Here is a 19525-nt window from a genome sequence, read left to right as displayed (position 1 = left end):
AGAGTGGTGTAGAGGATCTGTCTCTAAAGTAAGGTGTGCAGGAAGGTCCATTTGGGGATGGGTAGCAGCAGCCGCTGACAGGGCTACAGGGCAGCCTGCAGGCAGCGGATGTGGGTCACCCACAATCCTTGGGACAGCTCCTTGGGGCTGCCAGGGGCTTGTGAGCTTCCTCTTTTAATTTCCCAGTAGCGGGGCTGGAGAAGCATTGGATTCCCCAGTGCACCATCAAAGGGGTGTGTGTGATGCCTGCCTTCTCCCGGGGGTGGTTTCAGGGGTGTGCAGCCAGCTGTGCAGCCAGGGGTACCGCGGGTTGTCATTCCAAGTAGGGTCCCTGCACCCCAGGGGCTGCGAGTTGGAGCAGCCTGGGTGAAGTCATCTCCCTGCTGAAAGAGCCAGCGCAGGGCAGCTGAGACCAAAGCTGATGGACAGGTGAGATCTTCTGAAAAGCTCTTTGATATCTCGTGTGAATTTCATTTGACACAACAGCCCCATATGCGCTCCTGCCGTGTTCCTCTTTCCTTACTGCTGGAGGGCAGGACTGGCTCTGCCAGAGCCCCGGCAGAGCCCGCTCCTTCCAGGGACACCCTCAGCCTGCACCAACCAGAGCTCATGGAAGGGACCTGCCAAAAGTCTTCCTGAAACCAGAGAAGAGGCAGTTTCAGGGTGCTCAGTGAGAAATGCATCAGGTTTCCCCCAGAGAATTCTCCCCTAAATTGTCACTGTCCTTTCCCTTTTGGAAAGCCCCCCATAACAGGCTCAAGCAAATGTCCAGTGGCAGCTCCGTCACCCACTTCCTCCTCCTGCCATTTGCAGGCACATGGGAGCTGCAGCTCTTGGATGTCTGACTCTTCCTCGGCATCTACCTGACTGTACTCCTGGGCAACGAACTCCTCATCACCACCACAGCCTGCAACCAGTGCCTTCACACCCCATGGACTTCTTCCTCCTCGACCTCCCCCTGCTGGACCTGTGCTCCATGTCCACCGCTGTCACTAAAGCCATTGCCAGGTCCCTCTGGAACACCAGGGCCACCTTCTTCCTGGGATGTGCTGCCCAGGTCTTTTTCTTTCTCTCCTCAAACACACACGAGTTTTATCTTCTCACCATCACGCCCTACAACCACTATGTGTCCATCTGCCAGCCCCTGCATGACGGGACCCTCCTGGGCAGCACAGCTTTTGTGTCCACAATGGCAGCAGCTGACTGGGCCAGAGGGTTCCCCAGTTCTCGGCTGCACACTGTGGGACTTTGTCACTTCCCTCTGCTAAGGCAATGCCCAAAGGACCAAAGCTGGTGGAGCAGAGTGGGTTCCTGTCCCCACTCTGCCTGTTCTGGGACAGTTCTGCCACTGTCCAGAAGCTCTGGGAGAGCTTGGGAGCCCTTCCCTGAGGCCATGTATGAGGAGATCGGTTACAGCTCAGCATGGAAGAAGCAGGCAAGGTTCAGTTGCCCATGTTCAGTGGCTCCCCTCCATGGGGCACATCTGCCAGGCTTTTCCCCCTTACTCCCTGTCCTGGGTTCAGCAGTAGCAGTCATTTTTCTCCTTCTTGGTAGCTGGTGCAGTGCTGTGTTTTGACTTTCGGCCTGGGAACAGAGCTGATAGCGATGTTTTGGTTTGGCCAAGGACTTTGTGAGCCTCATGCTCTGCCAGGGAGGAGGGGAAGCCAGGAGGATGCAGAGACAGGACACCTGACCCAAACTGACCAAAGAGGTATTCCATACCACAGCACGTCATGCCCAGGATGTAACTGGGAGTTAGCCGGAAGGGCTGGGACTGCAGGGTGGGAGGAGGTATGGGTCAGTGCTTGGTCGGGCCTGCGGGGTGAGTTATCGGTCGGCTGGTGGTGAGGTGATGTATTCTCTTCCCTTGTTATTTCCTTTATCGTTGTTATTGGTGGTAGCAGCAGTGATCTGTGTTATACCTTAGTTACTAAACTGTTCTTATCTCAAGCCGTGGGAGTTGCATTCTTTTCGATTCTCCTCTCTGTCCCTCCGGGAGTAGGGGGAGAGCAAGAAGGGGGGGCAAGTGAGTGAACAAGCTGTCTGACTGGGTTTAAACCACGACACTCCCCCACCCATGGCTGACCCCCTGCGCTGGGGTCTGCGGGGAGAGCAGCAAGGTCCTGGGCCCAAGAGTGGAGCTTCATCTCACCAGTTCTTCCTGTCCAAGCCAGGGACAGCCCCTGTCTGTGTGCTCCTGCCTGCTGCGTGACACCTGAGGGTTGAGGGAAGGTCCTGTCCCAGGGCAGCTCTGGGAGACCCGTTGAGACAGGGCTTGTCCCAGGGGAGCAGGGCGAGTCCTGAGCCCTCCTCCCACTCAGCCTTTTCTCTGTGGGTCCCCCCAGCAGCGAGCACAAGCTTCGTCACCAGAGCACATCCCATAACATCACAAGGTTCCTATTCAAAGAGGTCCCCGACTTCCAAGATTCTAGGAGTCTTTCAGACTGTAATTTGCGATTCTCTCTCCTTAACTGTTGGTGTTCCGGGGGACTTGTCTGTGGCATTTAACCCATGGCAAAGGTCATGCAGAGCATCTGCGCTTCTGGCTACACCCTTCAGAGAAGCCACCTGTGTGCACTGCAAAGGGGAGTGTTGAGATGGGCTGTGTCCTTGGCGAAACCCCTGTTCCTGCGGGACACACAGCCCTGCCTGGGAGAGAGCATGTAGAGAAGGGCTGTGCTGCATTCACAGGGCAGTGTTTAGCTCCACTCAAGTGACATGATGCTCTCAGAGCTCTCTGCCTTGCTCACGCTGCTCCTCTCCCTTCGTCCTCACCTTGCTGGGTTTTGGCTGCGGCACAGACATGGAATGAAGACAGACAGTCATCCTCAGCCATGCACACCCCCTCGCACTGCAGCTGAAGGCAAGAGACCAGCTCTTTGGGAGTGTTTTTTATTAGACTCATATTGGAAGTAGTAGAGGAGCCATGCAGAGGGAATGTCGGAGGCCAAAAGAGAGAGCAGGTATTCCAAAACTGAATACAAGAGACTGTATAAAGTGTCAGTGTTCAAATGTCTCCTTCATTCATCTTTTAGAAAAAGAAGAGGCTACTTTATATTAAAACACGGCTCACTGTTGCTCTGTGGGAAGGCATATTGACCTTTGCAGGAATACGAATGACTTGCCAGCATGTAAAAAAAATCAAGCCATTTCTAGAACTGCTCACTGTAGTTTTATTTATGTCAGAAATTCCCAAATTACCCACTTCCAGGGTAACTGCAAGACATACCTCCTCTCTGGATTTTAAAGAGAAGTCTGCTGAGGACAAGGCCTGCTGCATGCAGTATGTTTTGGAACGAGGTTTTGGTTTTCCTCTACTTTTTGTTATGGAAGCTGCTGCTCTTTAGCAACAGCCCTGCTGAATTATTCACCCTAGGGACTGGTGGTGAAAACACAAACCTAACTGGAGATCCTCCAGCTCTCTGGTTCTACTACAGTGCTCAGAAATAACCAAAAGACAGGGTCTACAGCAACAAGAAGAAGAAAAAACTGATAAATTAATCCCTCTGGGTAGCCTAAATAAGTGTATAGCAGCATCCTTTAACAGCATGGTACAAGACCTCCCACTGGAGAAGATACATGCTCTCTATGAGCCGTTGGCTGAGCAGAGGAATTCCAGCAAAGCATGTTTTGTCAGTTTGGGGGCATCAGTAAGATGTAGCTTCTGTTTTCTTCACGCTCAAAAGTCCAGTCTGTGAACCTGTGCCACAAGCTACACACAGCATCATATCTAGAAGACATGTACCTTCCATTTGGAACATCTGGATTTCTCCTTTAGAATTAAAAAAAAAGTTATCTCTTTTGCTGGAGAAAGTGTTGTGTGGGGGTATTTTTTGAAAGACTGCAAAGCACCTCAAACCAAAACAGCAATTGTCACTTACAGGAGTTAACCCTGCAAGCTGTGTGCACTCTGAAGTGCCCAAAGGAAGGCTATTGGCTTTATCCTAGCCCAATTTCAGCATAAAGTACCAGAGCTCAGGGAAGGGACCTGCCAAAAGTCTTCCTGAAACCAGAGAAGAGGCAGTTTCAGGGTGCTCTGTGAGAAATGCATCAGGTTTCACCCAGAGAATTCTCCCCTAAATTATTACAATTTCTGTTATTGTTGGTATTATTTATATTATCACTGTATTTTACTTGCTTTCAATTATTAAACTGTTCTTATCTCCACGTACAGGTTTTCTATTCTTCCGATTCCCGTCACCGTCCCACCAGGGGATGGGCGAGCGGCTGCCTGGTGCTGAGTTACCAGCTGGATTTAAACCAGGACAGAGGGACGCTCCAGTTTGCCCTCATCTGCCCTTACCTGGGGCACACGGTGTGTGGGAAGGGAATCTCCTTTACACAGACACCACAGGAGCCCACACTCCCTCAGCCACTCTGCTCACTGTGGTGATGCAGCCAGAGAGGATCCAGGCATGCGGCCGCTGGCAGAGGAGAGGGGGCACAGACACAGGCACACAGAGCGCAGCTTTGCTGAACGGGTTTATTGATCATGAGAGGGAAATGGCCCAGGGCTCCCCAGGGCTCAGGTGGGGTCCTCCAGGGACGACCACCTCCTCATGCCGCTGGAGGGGGACACGATAAGGATGTCACCACCACTTCCGGTCCTGAAAAACAGATCCCAAAATGAAACAGTCGCCCATGGTGTCTGCTGGCACATGAGAGGGGCCTTGTCCCCAGTGTCTCTCTCTGCAGAGACCTGGGGAAGGAGAAGGGAATTGGAGACCCCAGTAAGCCTAGGATAGGGCTTGGCTCTTGTGAGATCCATAGGGCACCCAGAATCCCTTACAACAGGATGCCTTGAAACCTCCCGGAGCCCTGCCCAGCCCTCACGGTGATCCTGGGGGTCTGCATGGCACCAGAGCCCTTGCCTGTCCGGCACGGTGATCCTCTGCGTCTGCAACGTCCTCTTGCAAGTAATAGAGGAGCCAACAAGGAGAGGTGCCATGCTTTATCTTGTACTCACCAAGGAGCGGCTGGTTGGGAAAGGGATACTCCAGGGCAGCCTTGGCTGTAGCAATCACGAGATGGTTGAGTTTGAGATCCTCAGGACAGTAAGAAGGGTATACAGCAAGCTCACTGCCCTGGGCTTCACGAAAGCAGACTTTGGCCTCTTCTGGAACCTGCTTAGTAAGGTTCCACAGGATAAAGCCCTGAAGGGCAGGAGGGCCCAAGACTGCTGGTCTATATTCAACGATCAACCGGCTTGAGGAAAGGGATGCTTGTATCCTGACCTACAAACTCAGGAGTGTTGTGTAAGGACTAGAAGGAAATGTGGCAGGAAGGCCAGGAGACCTCCATGGGTGGATAAGAAACAGCTGAGAAAACTTAGAAGGAAAAAAGAAGCTTATAAAAGGTGGAAGCAAGGACAGGCAGCCTGTGCAGAATACAGGGACATCGTCCGGGAAGCTAGGGACCAGGTTAGGAAAGCTAAGGCCCAGTTAGAATTAAATCTGGCAAGGGATGTGAAAGATAACGCGAAGGGCTTCTATAGGTATGGAGCAAACAAAACACAGACTAGGGATAATGTAGGCCCTCTCCAGAAGCTATCAGAAGAACTGGCTACCCTGGATTTCGAGAAGGCTGAGGTTTGCAATGACTTCTTTGCCTCAGTCTCCACCAGCAAGTGCTCTGACCACGCTGCCCAAGTCTTGGAAGGCAGACACAGGGACTGTGAGAATGAAGACCTTAGGCCCACTGTAGGAGAGGATCAGGTTCAAGATCATCTTAAGAACCTGAACGTGCGCAAGCCCATGGAACCTGATGAAATCAGGACAGAGCCTTGGGTGATATGATCTAGGGTGAGGTGTCCCTGCCCATGGCAGGGGGGGGGAACTAGATGATTTTCAGGTCCTTTCCGTAACTATTCTATGATTCAATGATTTTATGATTTGTACTGGACTACACATAAGAAACCTCTGTCTTATATAAGACTCTGTCTTATATAAAAGACATGATAGCAGAGTGTTCTGGGGCACCAGAAGGATGTGTTATTTACAACTTAATACAATAGACCTCAAAGTGAATTTAGTTTGGGGGTTTTGGGGGGGGGTGGTTTTCTTTTTTTTTAAGGTTCTTTCAGTGAAATGCAAAGCTTTCACTATAAGAACAGGCAGGCAGTAATCTCAACTGCCTGCTCAGGTCCTCTGCAATCTGAATTTCATGAGCTGAAAGATGAGCTCAAAAAGCAACATACCTTGTCTGGACCATTTATCTCATTTCCATCTTCTGCCCTTGCATTAAGATCTGGGGCAGAATGCAGGAGGTACTGGGTTACCTGGACCCCTTCCTCCCCAGGAATCGAGGCAGCCATGTGGAGAGGAGTTAACCCCCCTAACTGAAAACACAAACATAGCATTAAGACTCCTGTTTACCAGAAGCAGCACTTAAGTAGTGATAAATAGTATTTTAAGAATAATCCAAGCTCACTCTTCCCATATGCTGTGCCTCAGAATGGCCACCAGAAATCTAGAGCCCGGACTTATAAGACTGTGGAATACTAAAGGCCCCAGACGCTTAGCCTGTTAAATATCACAACAGCTGTAACCAACGTGAGGAGCAGCTTTGCAAATATTCCTCAACCACTCACAAGCTTGGCAACCAGAAAACATAATAAGAAAAAAATACTTGGACAGTAAGGAGCTTTGAGTTCTTTCTACTAAAAAAAAAAAAATAAATCTTTGAATAGGATAATTGCTTTAAACAGCTTTCTGGCCGTTCTAAGGCTGATTCTGACGTGCAAGATATTTTACGGTAGGGCACTGAAGCTGCAGTACACATCTAGAATCCCATTATTATGAATTACCATTCAGTAAAACCTTCGATGGAAGCCGCACATCAGACCTGGCTCCCCTTTTTAAGAGGAGTTCCACTGCTTCTGCATCCGCACCTTTAACAGCAAAGAACAGGAGGTGTGGTGGGGCCCAGGATGCGCTGCGATCTGCACCTCGACGAAGCAGTAGCTGGATTGTTTCCCATCTCTTCTGTCGTCTAGAATTGACATAGAAAATACCAGAATAACATCTTGGCACTTTCCAAGAAAACTCTAAAAGCTAGTGGACTAAAATGGCTTGCAGGTAATAGACTATAACTGTCACTTAGCAGAGGGAAGACATAGCAGTCTTTAGGACCACATCACAACTGTCATACCCCAAGCAGGCAACAATATTATGACCTGAAGAGGAGATGGTACAGTCAGTGTATCTCAGCCCTCTAAACTAAAGCAGTGGCATGCAAAGAGCAGCCTCTGCAGTCATGAAAAGCTGCAGCATGGGGACAGATAAAAGAAGCTAGGCAAGGTTCTCTGCATCTTCACCCATCTCACATGTGACTTGTAAAACATTTAATCTTAGTATTGTTTAATGAAAGAAACAGAGTCCTCCTTCCTGCCATCAAAGACTGCTTGGAAGTTTCTTTCCTCAAGTAAACTTCATTTACCCATCCATCCCAACAAAACAAAGGTACAGTGTTTCTCTTAAACAAAAGCTGGCACTGGAGCTATGCTAGATTAGGACAGTATATTCCAGGTGCCATCTGCATTTCTATGGAGGCAAACTATCCACACACACACACACAAAAGAATCTGACACCCCAACAAAATAAAGCAAACAGCACTTGGATATCACCAATACTTGGATATCACCCAGAAATTGCATCACAAAGTGTTCTCACGGTATACTCATCTTTTCAGGCATTGCAGTAACTCTGCTTTACCCACAAGCCCTACATTCAGCAGATCTCTATATTCCAATGAACGATATGCAGTATGCACACTATTTCAGACAACAAGAATCATGGGAGGTGGGAGGATGTGCCACAAAAGTAAAATGTGGCACAAGTAAGGGATGAAGGTCAGAAGGCCAACCATGAACTTTCAGTCTGGGGGTTTTGAGATGTCAAAATGACCTACACTGCCATAAAACCCACACAAAAATTTTGACATCTTTGGTGACTGCTCTGTAAGCAAAGCAAAAAGTGCCCCTTTCAAAGATCCACAGATGCGAAACAGTTGGCCTACGTTTCAGTTATCACTGCTGAACAGACACTTGCAGAACACAACAAGCAAGTTCATATGCAGTCAAGACTTCAAGTAACAAACAAATATATTCTCCTTCCTCAGCTCTGCACTACACTGCAAGTGTCCATGGCATATTTAGAAGCTTTTCACACTCTTCTAACAAGACGTCTTGCTCAAGCACAATGTCCTTTGCTTGAACTGCATTTTTCAACTTATAATCTTTGTCGCTGCTGCCATGAGCCACATTAGAGTGTATAAACAATTAGTGGTTTCTACTTGAAAGCAAGATTTGTACAGTTAAACAATCAAAAAATATCTTTCCTTGCAATGGATGCACGCTTATGTGACATATGTGAAAAAATGTTACCTCCTTTTTGCAAAACCATTTATGAGAGTTGGTCTCCCATTCCTAGTGCATGAGACTTACTCTGACATTATGCCTTCAGCATCACTGACAGTTTCTGAGGATTCTGATTTTTCAGTCCACTTAAAGATTAAAAAAAAAAAAAAGAAAAGAAAGGTTACTAAAAAGGTTAAAAAAATCTTCTTCCTGTGCATGACTGAGTATACTAACACACCTGTTAATCACACCTTTAATGCAATACAGCGTATAATGATACTGGAATTTTGTTAACCACTGTTAGGGAAATAATTTAGAAGTAAATTGTAACTACGTTTTTGCTTGTTCGTTTGGTTTAATTTCTTAAAATAACAGAATATTTTTCTTCTTCAATTTCAGGGGAAGTTCAGGTCAGATATAAGGAAGAAGTTCTTTACTGTGAGGGTGGTGAGGCACTGGAACAGGTTGCCCAAAAAAGAAGTGGGTAAATGCTCCAACCCTGGCAGTGTTCAACGCCAGGTTGGACAGAGCCTTGGGCAACACGGTCTAGGGTGAGGCATCCCTGCCCATGGCAGGGGGGGTTGGAACTGGATGATCTTAAGGTCGTTTCCAACCCTAATTTTACTATGATTCCATGGTGTCTAAAGCATGTTTAGAACAGTTAAATCTTTCTTCCAGTATACATCACCTAATTTAAGAGAAAAAGAATTGCTGAAATAAAACGAGACACACACAGATTTTCAACCTGCATTAGCTTGCATGAGAATCTGATACTAGGATCTACAAGGTTAATTCTTCCAAATCTGGGTGCACGTTCAACTCAGAGGAAAAGTGAAAGCAGTGTATGTCTACTCGTCAAATCTCACAACTGTTACAGACACGGACCAACATAGAAAGATCCCCTCTCTACTCCTCATTACATTATAGTACTATGAGAGTTACCAGCTCTACACTGATTTTCTGTGCAGTTTCCAGCAGCAGCTCTCTCTCACTCCCCTTCTCCCTTTCCCATAATTGCCTTGCAACTTCAGCAGTGTTTCGCATGATCACATGATCATACTCTTGGCACTGGAAGAGTGACTTCAGAGCAACCAAGGATTACTTGGGACTTAATTTCCAACAAGTTTCCTCGAAGCATGGGCCTAATCTGTCTAACCTCATGCGAAAGTCCCAGAGGCACCCCTTCCATTTCTAGACTACGTTGAAACACTTCTAAGACCACACAGTTCCTGCCCAGACCCCTTTTTCAGCCGTTTTCTCATCCTGGCTGGTGATTCCCGACATCCTTGCTTTCATTGCTTTCCCATTCCCATGTTTGTACTCTTACAAAATTCATATCCTGTTCCTACACAGGAAGCAAGAGCAGGTGTTTCATTTTGTGGCAGAAGAAAGGTTAGGGATACGACTCTTCCTTTTTGAGTACTCCCCAAGCATCAGCAGACTTCTGACAGAACAATTGCTTTTTAGTAGCCACCTCCATGATGCCAGCAAGGTTACCCAGCACCAGGAGAATCACCTACATCCTACTGTTCTACTTACACTTTTGTAATTCCCATTAACTCTCCCACTGCATCCTCACCGTGTTAAACACCTCGCCAGCATAGCCTCGCATTCTGCTATGGACACAGTGCCTTATTTCAATTGCTGAGTAAGCTTGTAACTAACTGCACAGGGGCATGTTCCTTCGAGTTAGGAGTCAGCAGTGAGAGCAGAGATTATTCTGTAGTCTCAGAGTGCAAAATGTATTAAACTTCTGAGTTTGTCCTAGGGAGTATATACAGTAAATTTTAAAAGCAAGCTTACAGGTTGACAAAATAATGCATTATGATTCTGTTATTTTAGATTAGAAGTAAACAAACCTTGTAACTGTGCAAGCTCCTCTCAGCAGTATTACCCTTAAAAGATTCTTCTGGATAAATGAGAATAAAACACATGGAGAGAGCAGGTAATCCTTCATCACTACACTTACTCACATCAGCTCCACTATGAAGAAGAAGATTGACAACAGCATTATGGGAATGAACCTGTAGAGGGGAAACATCCATATTTGCACATATAAGAACACACTTCTAGCGTGGGACATGGAAAGAACTGACAACACAATTTTGAGGTAATGATGCTCTACACTGTTTGTCTAATTCACATTTATATTTTCCTCAAAACAGAAGCTCAGTGTCTTACAGGGTTCAGAACAGAACATTTTTTGGTTAATTTTAAACTAATGGATTTTGCAGGAATTCATCGAGGATTCGTGCACAGAGAGACTAGAAATGACTGAGATGGCTATAGGAGAAATACAGCGTTTGAAATTATCTAGCTTCTGCTTGGCATTTACAGTGAATACTGAGTACAGCTGACAGCAAAACAAAGAAGAAAGGCAGGGGGAGAGACTGCATCCCCCTCCGACAGAAATCGGAGTTGTACACGCATAGCTTCAGCCACCACCACTTTTCAGCAAAACCAAAACAACTCTGTGTGCATCTGATTTCAAATAGGAGAAAAAATAATAAGGGCACAGTCACATCCAAGAACGTAACACCGCATAATCACAACCTGAAATCAAACCTGGCATTCGAAATCACTGCTAATATTTACTGAAGGGCTTCTTTTAGGTTATTTATTCACCACAGGGGTTGGCACGATACCAGTCATTACGGACACTACTCATGCCACACCGCTTTTCTGGTTTTCCTGCTTGTTGAACATTCCTTCGTACTATGTAAAGAAACAAGAGAAAAATTTTATCCAGCCTACTACCCCAGGAATTTTCTTATCATGTGGTAAAGAGTCATGCTTAGAATCTTGCAGCTGCAGCAGCAAGTGCTGTGTATCCACGCTTGTCAGCTACGTCTGGATGAGCAAGCCCGTTCCTCAGAATCAAACAGACCCCATCATATTCTCCTCTTGCTGCCTTCTTAATTAGCTGCTCCGAGGCAAGTTCTCTGGGGCGTGGAGGCCCGTAAGCATTGCGGGCTCCGCTGAGAATGAAGCTGACATCTGAACTGAACTCCATTTGACTGACTCCGTTTAAGCAGCCAGGTACTCTCAGACCACTGCTGCAGTTACAGAAAATGCATCAAGAATAAAATATGCTGGTCAGCAAGATGGGAAAATAAGGCTAGCTATCATTTTAAGAGCTATTTTAGATAGTGTGAGCTTGCTTATATTAATGGGGTGCTGGCAGTAGCATACAGCTTTTATGTAGGCAAGTTAAAAGTATTTTAGATGTTTGATGGATGGATAAGAAAACAAAATGTAACTTCCATGTGTTTTTATGAACCAATTTAGCATGCAGAGTCATGACATTTGTTTATGATTTAATTTTCATCGCCTGCTTTGACTATAAAATATACATATGTAGCTTGTGTTCCTATCAAAAAAGCAAATAAGGAAATACTCTGTCGGCTCAAAAAGCATCTCCGCATACAAGTATCAAGCTACATAAAAACTGATGTGCAGTTGGCAGTTCTACTGGCTGTAGGCTTTTTTGTTACAGCGTATTTTGTATAGCCTTGAAGAAGAACAAGAGTCAAGACAACCACAGCGAGTTATCAACAGCCACATTTTCAGTACTTTTGAAAACCTGGCACTATGCTTCTCCGTATTTTTATTTCCATGCATGACTACACTCTCAGGACAGCGAAGATCAGAACAGGTCTCCACAGCCCTTGACTCCCAATTCTTTTCAAAACTGGACTTCCACAAACCCTGACTTGGTAATGAGTAATGGGATTATTTTTCTAGGTGTGACCAGGAGAAACCTAACCTTTAACTTAAAGGAATAAAATCTATAAATTGAGAGGTGAATACGTTATTTGCTTCCTTTTTTTTAAAAAAAAAACAACCTTATTGACAACTTGTAATCTCAAGGCCACAAAACCCAATCTGGAGTGCAGCTTTTATCCTGCAACGCAAATTCGAAAATAATGAACACCCATGGATAGTAACTGATAAAAACCCACACATAATAAACAAACCATCAACAGTTACCTGTGCTTATACACATGCATCTGCATTCTAACATGCCAAGGGTCCTCCTCAGAAAGCTTCCAGGTGTTCTGAAAATACAGAGCATCACACTCTTCCAGGAAGGAGTGAGTCAAAGCAAGATGATCCATGTTAAGAGAATATGCAAAGACTCCTTCAGGTAAAATATCCTTATCATCAAAAGGGAGATGTTTATAGCTATGGAGAAATGGGTCTTCCTCAAGTGAAATATACTCCTTCTGAGATCTGTCATCAATGTATCTGCAGTGTGCTGGATAATCCAAGACAGAAAAATAACCAGGTACTTCAGTACATAGTTGATTCAGTCAGCTGATCGGAGCTAGCCTAGCTAGAGCCACAGCCGGCACGCTTCAGCGACGCGAGGGTCATCGGAGATTAGGAAAATCAGAGGGGATAGCGCAGAGACATCGCGATTCCCAACATCTCCCGATCCCCGAAGCCCCAGCAGCCCTTGCGAGAGAGGCTGACGTGGCGGGGGGCGTTTCCACGGTGACGGCGGGAGATTTAAACGCGGCCCAAACTCGCTACTAGCATTCAGTCAGCTGATCGGAGCTAGCCTAGCTAGAGCCACAGCCGGCACGCTTCAGCGACGCGAGGGTCAACGGAGATTAGGAAAATCAGAGGGGATAGCGCAGAGACATCGCGATTCCCGACATCTCCCGATCCCCGAAGCGCCAGCAGCCCTTGCGAGAGAGAGGCTGACGTGGCGGGGGGCGTTCCCACGGTGACGACGACCACTCCCCTGCTGCTTGCCTTGAAAAAGCCTTTGAGAGAGCAGCGACAGGTCGCTGCCCACCGGGCACAGGGAGGAACACGCAGGTCGTGTTGCTGGTGTCCCAGACTGCGCACCAATATGGTTGCCTCCAGAAAGAGAGCTTGCAGTAAGGTGACTGCAGCAACTCAGACAGAGACCCCGTCCCAGACCGTGGCTGTTCAGGTCTCTGGGTGCAGGGAGTGCCAGAGCCTGCTGCTGCCGGGGGAGGGAGGACAGCACTCCACCTGTGTGAGGTGTGAGCAGGTAGAAGATCTGCTTAGCCTGGTGGCAAGACTTAAGGAGGAGGTTGAGACACTGAGGACCATCAGGGAGTGTGAAAGGGAGATCGACTGGTGAAGTAACTCCCTGGCGGGCCAGTCGAAATGGTTCCAGGGAGATACCCCCCAAAAGGGGAAGGACCCCCTGCCTTCTCACACAGAGGGGGATGGCCCAAGGCAGCCCCTGCCCTGCAGCTGTTGCGCAGAGGTAGGGGACCAAAAAGACGACGAGGGTTGGAAGCGAGTTCCAGTTCGACGTCATGGGAAACCCTCCCCCCTTCCTGCCCTGCTTCCCCAGGTGTCCCTCCATAATAGGTTCGAGGCCCTGGATCTTGAAGGAGAGGTAGGTGAGAATGTGGGGCAAGGCCAGCCCACAATGCCACATAGGAAAAGGGAGTCGACTTTGCACCTCAAGACTGCCTCTGTTAAGAAAGAAAGAAGGGTCATTGTAGTAGGGGATTCCCTTCTGAGAGGAACAGAGGGCCCGATATGCAGAGTTGACCCTCATCATAGGGAAGTGTGTAGTCTGCCTGGAGCCCGGATCAGGGATATCACCAGGGCGCTCCCCAACCTGGTGCACCCGACAGACTACTACCCGCTGCTGGTCTTCCAGACAGGTGGGGAGGAAGCTGCTTCCCGCAGTCTGAGGGGGATGAAGAAAGACTACAGGGCCTTGGGGCGGATGGTGAAAGAGTCTGGGGCTCAAGTGATCTTCTCCTCTCTCCTTCCATCTTCCACTGATGTGGGAAGGAATGGGAAGATTCAGTTCATGAACAATTGGCTTCGAGACTGGTGCTACAGGCAGGGCTTTGGATTCTTTGATAACGGCTAGTTTTATAGGGCACCAGTCTGGACAATGACAAGTGAGAAAGGTTTGTCTCACAGAGGGAAAAGGATGCTGGGGCACGAATTAGCAGGGCTCATTTGGAGAGCTTTAAAGTAGATTCGAAGGGGGATGGGCTTGTAGCTGGGCTTGCCCCAGTGGGGCAGCGCTCCAGAATTAATGAAGACTGGGAGGCCTCCTACAATCCTAGGGTGAAATCGGTGTGCTCAGCTCGCTCCCTGAAATGCCTGTACACCAATGCGCGCAGCATGGGAAATAAGCAGGAGGAGTTGGAAACCTGTGTTAAGTCAGGAGATTATGATCTGGTGGCAATTACAGAGACGTGGTGGGACAGCTCACATGACTGGAATATAGTCATGGAAGGCTATGTCCTTTTCAGGAAAGACAGGCCAGCCAGGTGGGGTGGTGGGGTTGCTCTTTATATGCGGGAGGAACTACAATGCACCGAGTTCTGTCCAGGGACAGATGATGAGCGAGTTGAGAGTCTGTGGGTGAGAATTAAGGGGCAGGCTGGCAGGGGGGATACTGTTGTAGGTGTCTGTTACAGACCACCAGATCAGGGTGAGGAAGTTGACGAGGCCTTCTACAGGCAGCTGAGAGCAGCCTCACAGTCACAGGCCGTGGTCGTCGTGGGGGATTTTAACTTCCCTGATGTTTGCTGGAAGGACCACTCGGCAACCCAGCCGCAGTCCAGGAGGTTCCTCCAGTGTATGGATGATAACTTCCTCCTGCAAATGGTGGATGAGCCGACCAGGAGAGGAGCGCTGCTGGATCTCATCCTCACTAACAAGGAGGATCTGGTCGAAGCAGTAAGGGTTGAGGGCTGCCTTGGTTGCAGCGACCACGAGATGGTGGAGTTCAGGATCTTGTGTGGCAGGACTAGTAGAATACCAAGTAGAATTGCAACCCTGGACTTTAGCAGGGCAAACTTTGGCCTTTTCAAGCAATTGCTAGGGGAAATCCCATGGGCAGGGCTGCTTGAAGGTAAAGGGGCCCAAGATAGTTGGTTGACATTCAAGGACTGCTTTTTCCGTGCTCAAGATCGGAGCATCCCGACACGTAGGAAGTCAAGGAAGAGGGCCAAGAGACCTGCGTGGCTAAATAGGGAATTGCTGGGTATGCTCAAGTGGAAGAGGAGAGTTTACAGGTCATGGAAGGAGGGGCTGGCCACTTGGGAGGAATATAAGGCTGCTGCTAGAGGATGTAGGAAGGCAGCTAGGAGGACTAAGGCATCCTTAGAATTAAACCTGGCAAGAAGGGTCAAGGACAGCAAAAAGAACTTTTTCAAATACATGGCAGACAAAACTAACACCAGAGGCAATGTAGGCCCACTGATGAACGAGATGGGTGCCCTGGTGACAGAAGATAAAGAGATGGCAGAGTTACTGAATGCCTTCTTTGTCTCTGTCTACTCTGCTGCGGGCAGTCCTGAAGAGCCCTGTACCCCTGAGACCTTAGATGAAGTCAGGTCGATGGAGCGGTTTGCCTTAGTCGATGAGGAATGGGTTAGAGAACAGTTGAGCAATCTGGACATCCATAAATCCATGGGTCCAGATGGGATGCACCCGTGGGTGCTGAGGGAACTGGCAGAAGTCATTGCTAGACCACTCTCCATCATCTTTACCAAGTCTTGGGAAACGGGAGAGGTGCCTGAGGACTGGAGGAAAGCAAATGACACTCCAGTCTTCAAAAAGGGCAAGAAGGAGGACCTGGGTAACTATAGACCAGTCAGCCTCACCTCCATCCCTGGGAAAGTGATGGAACACCTTATCCTTGGTACCATCTTAAGGCATATCAAGGATAAGAAGGTTATGAGGGGCAGTCAACATGGCTTCACCAGGGGGAAATCATGTTTGACCAATCTCTTAGCCTTTTATGAGGAAATAACACGGTGGATGGATGATGGCAGAGCGGTGGATGTGGTCTACCTTGACCTCAGCAAAGCATTTGACACAGTCTCCCACAGCATCCTCACGGCTAAAATGAGGAAGTGTGGACTGGATGATCAGGTAGTGAGGTGGACTGCGAACTGGCTGAAGGAGAGAAGCCAGAGAGTTGTAGTCTATGGGGCTGAGTCTAGTTGGAGGCCTGTAACTAGTGGAGTGCCTCAAGGGTCAGTACTGGGACCGGTATTTAATATATTCATCAATGATTTAGATGAGGGAATTGAGTGTACTATCAGCAAGTTTGATGATGACACTAAGCTGGGAGGAGTGGCTGACACGCCAGAAGGCTGTGCTGCCATCCAGCGAGACCTGGACAGGCTGGAGAGTTGGGCAGGGAGTAACTTGATGAAATATAACAAGGGAAAGTGTAGAGTCCTGCATCTGGGCAGGAACAACCCCAGGTTCCAGTATAGGTTGGGGAACGACCTGTTAGAGAGCAGTGTAGGAGAGAGGGACCTGGGGGTCCTAGTGGACAACAGGATGACCATGAGCCAACACTGTGCCCTTGTGGCTAAGAAGGCCAATGGCATCCTGGGGTGTATTAGAAGGGCGGTGGTTAGTAGGTCGAGAGAGGTCCTCCTTCCCCTCTACTCTGCCCTGGTGAGACCGCATCTGGAGTATTGTGTCCAGTTCTGGGCCCCTCAGTTCAAGAAGGACAGGGAGCTGCTGGAGAGAGTCCAGCGCAGGGCAACGAAGATGATTAGGGGAGTGGAACATCTCCCTTATGAGGAAAGACTGAGGGAGCTGGGTCTCTATAGTTTGGAGAAGAGGAGACTGAGGGGTGACCTTATAAGTGTCTATAAATATATAAAGGGGGAGTGTCACGAGGACGGAGCCAGGCTCTACTCAGTGGCAAACAATGATAGGACAAGGGGTAATGGGTACAAACTGGAACACAAGAGGTTCCACTTAAACTTGAGAAGAAACTTCTTCTCAGTGAGGGTGACGGAACACTGGAACAGGCTGCCCAGGGAGGTTGTGGAGTCTCCTTCCCTGGAGACATTCAAAACCCGCCTGGACACATTCCTGTGTAACATTATCTAGGTGTTCCTGCTCCGGCAGGGGGATTGGACTAGATGATCTTTCGAGGTCCCTTCCAATCTCTAACATACTGTGATACTGTGATAGTTTAATTAGATGATCTCTGAGTGTCCACAGATGGCTCAAGACAGGTTCACACGAAGCTATCACAACCTCAAAACAGCCATTTGGAGCAAAAATCAGCAACGTCACACTGAACTGCTTAGCTACAAAGATAAACGAGTAGGAGAAAAGCACTATCACTGGCAGAATATGCTGGCAAGCATAAAATTCTGAGTATGGTTATGATCTGAAGTGTCTCTCTTTTTCCCCTAGCTTTAGATTTTACATCATATACCCAAACTAAAGCTCTCCTGAATCTGTAATTAATGCCACATTATCAACACTGAGCAAGAATGCTGTGTCCTTGTTGATGTCTCCTCAGTGTTGATTGATCCTCTAAATGCAAAGACTCTTACATTGTTTCTCTCTATGTTTTAGATTATTTGATGAATTGCAGAGATACCCAGGGATCAGCAGGAACAGGTGGGCACTGCTCTCCTACACTTGGGACTTTTCAGCTATACCTCTTAGGAAAATGAAGAAGGACTGCACGATCTTAGAAAACAAGATTTCCAGCTTCTACTAGCAACATCAGGGCTGAAAATGATGCCCAACAGCCAACCAGCTACCTGGAAACTTCAGAGTGCTATCTTCACAGTTTCCTAAAATGCAGTATTTTTCCAGTTTCTTACTGCTGGCATTCTAATATGCAGTACTTTTCCAGTTTCTTACTGCTGGCATCCTAATATGCCTTTTGAGAGTACTGTCTAACAAATAAGCTCTTCATCAAAGAAGGAGAATAAGTACCAAAATTATATACATTAGATACGTGAACAAGAAACTTTCCCAGGCAGCACTGGCGAGGCTGCACCTCAAATACTGTGTTCAGTTTCAGGCCTCTCACTACAAAAAAGACATTAAAGTGCTGGAGCTGGTCCAGAGAATGGCAATGGAGCTGGTGAAAGGCCTGGAGCACAAGTGTGGTGAAGGAACTGGGGGTGTTTAGCCTGGAGAAAAGGAGGCTCAGGGGAGACCTTATCACTCCCTACAACTACCTCAAAGAAGGCTGTAGTGAGGTGGGGGTTGGTCTCTTTTGCAGAGTAAAAAGAGAAAATGGCCTCAAGTTGCACCACAGGAGGTTTAGTCTGGATATTAGGAAACATTTCTTCACTGAAAGGGCGGTCAGGCCTCGGAACAGCCTGCCCAGGGAAGTGGTAGAGTCACCATCCTGGAGGTATTTAAAAAGACATGTAGATGTGGCACTTAACGGATGTACACCACTTAATGGTGGACATGGCAGTGCTGGGTTAATGGTTGGACTTGATGGTCTTAAGGGCCTTTTCCAGCTCAAATGATCCTATTATCACCTCCTTCAACATTTCCCCGTGGAAAAGTGGAGTACAGCAGAAGCTAAGCTGTTGAAATAGCATCCTAAATCATGGCAGATCAAAGCATGACAATTTTGCTCTAAAGAACTAAAACACTAAGGGAGCGACTCGAAAAAAAAATAAATAAAAAAACCAAACCAAAGCAAAACACTGCTGACTTTGAAAGGCACGGGAATTGCAGTATTAGCACAGCAATTTCCCAGTTACCTGAAATTTTCTGCCATCCTTCCATTCCAGCGTCCCATAGCCTTCTACACAGCCAAGATAAAGAGCTGTGAATTTGGAACCATCAGGCCAGTAGTAAATCCCGTTTCTGTGGCGGTGACCTACGTACAACTTTCCCACATATCTCTGTAATCCACAAAAGAGGACAAGACAACAAGAATGATACAACTGGTAGGACAAAAATAAGTGAAATCGCATTCTTACTGCAACAGAGCAGGACTAACAAGATGCAGGCAACTGACACGTGAAGAGGATGAATCTGTTACACAGTGAAGACTGGGCACAGTCTCAACTTCACTTTAGCTGTGGTCTTCAAAGCCCAGCCAAGATTTTACCAATTTCTCTAGAAGCTCTTCCATCACATAGCAATCAGTAGTTCATACTACTTCAGTAGATGTATCTCAGTGTTCATATTCTCATTGCTAAACGACAGAGGATAAACCAACATCTATTCAATCACTCAACAGCTGTCATAAAGACCTGTATGCCAACGCACCTTGAGCATTCTGCATTCAAAACAAAAGGTAAAAATCTTCAACTGTCAGACGCATGTGAATGGATTATTAAAACTTTACACACCACTTGCTTTAAAAGTGCTCCAGAACTGTCACTTTCACCCTTCCGTAGAAAGCACTGATGAAA

At 47.4% G+C, this 19525-nt stretch overlaps 1 protein-coding gene and 1 pseudogene across 1 annotated transcript; both read right to left on the bottom strand.

Annotated features, from left to right (window-relative positions):
• Positions 1–6211: 6211 nt before the first annotated feature.
• On the bottom strand, positions 6212–10383 carry LOC133283162 (ankyrin repeat and MYND domain-containing protein 1-like). Its single transcript, XM_061479672.1, has 4 exons — positions 10217–10383; positions 8445–8503; positions 6844–6990; positions 6212–6337 (listed from the first exon to the last, which is right to left on the bottom strand). Exons 1-4 carry the CDS (start codon positions 10289–10291, stop codon positions 6334–6336), a joined length of 285 nt encoding a protein of 94 aa, XP_061335656.1. The 5' UTR covers positions 10292–10383; the 3' UTR covers positions 6212–6333.
• A 760-nt stretch (positions 10384–11143) lies between these two features.
• LOC133283153 (ankyrin repeat and MYND domain-containing protein 1-like) lies at positions 11144–12655 on the bottom strand (annotated as a pseudogene).
• Between the last annotated feature and the right edge of the window lie 6870 nt (positions 12656–19525).

Source organism: Pezoporus flaviventris, unplaced genomic scaffold, assembly GCF_033815535.1.
Source record: "Pezoporus flaviventris isolate CSIRO_AGI_PZ_B2104156 unplaced genomic scaffold, CSIRO_AGI_Pfla_v1 ptg000154l, whole genome shotgun sequence".
In the NCBI taxonomy this organism is placed as follows: Eukaryota; Metazoa; Chordata; class Aves; order Psittaciformes; family Psittacidae; genus Pezoporus; species Pezoporus flaviventris.
Note: the sequence above shows the minus strand (reverse complement) of the source record. Positions and strands in the feature narration are given on the sequence as shown.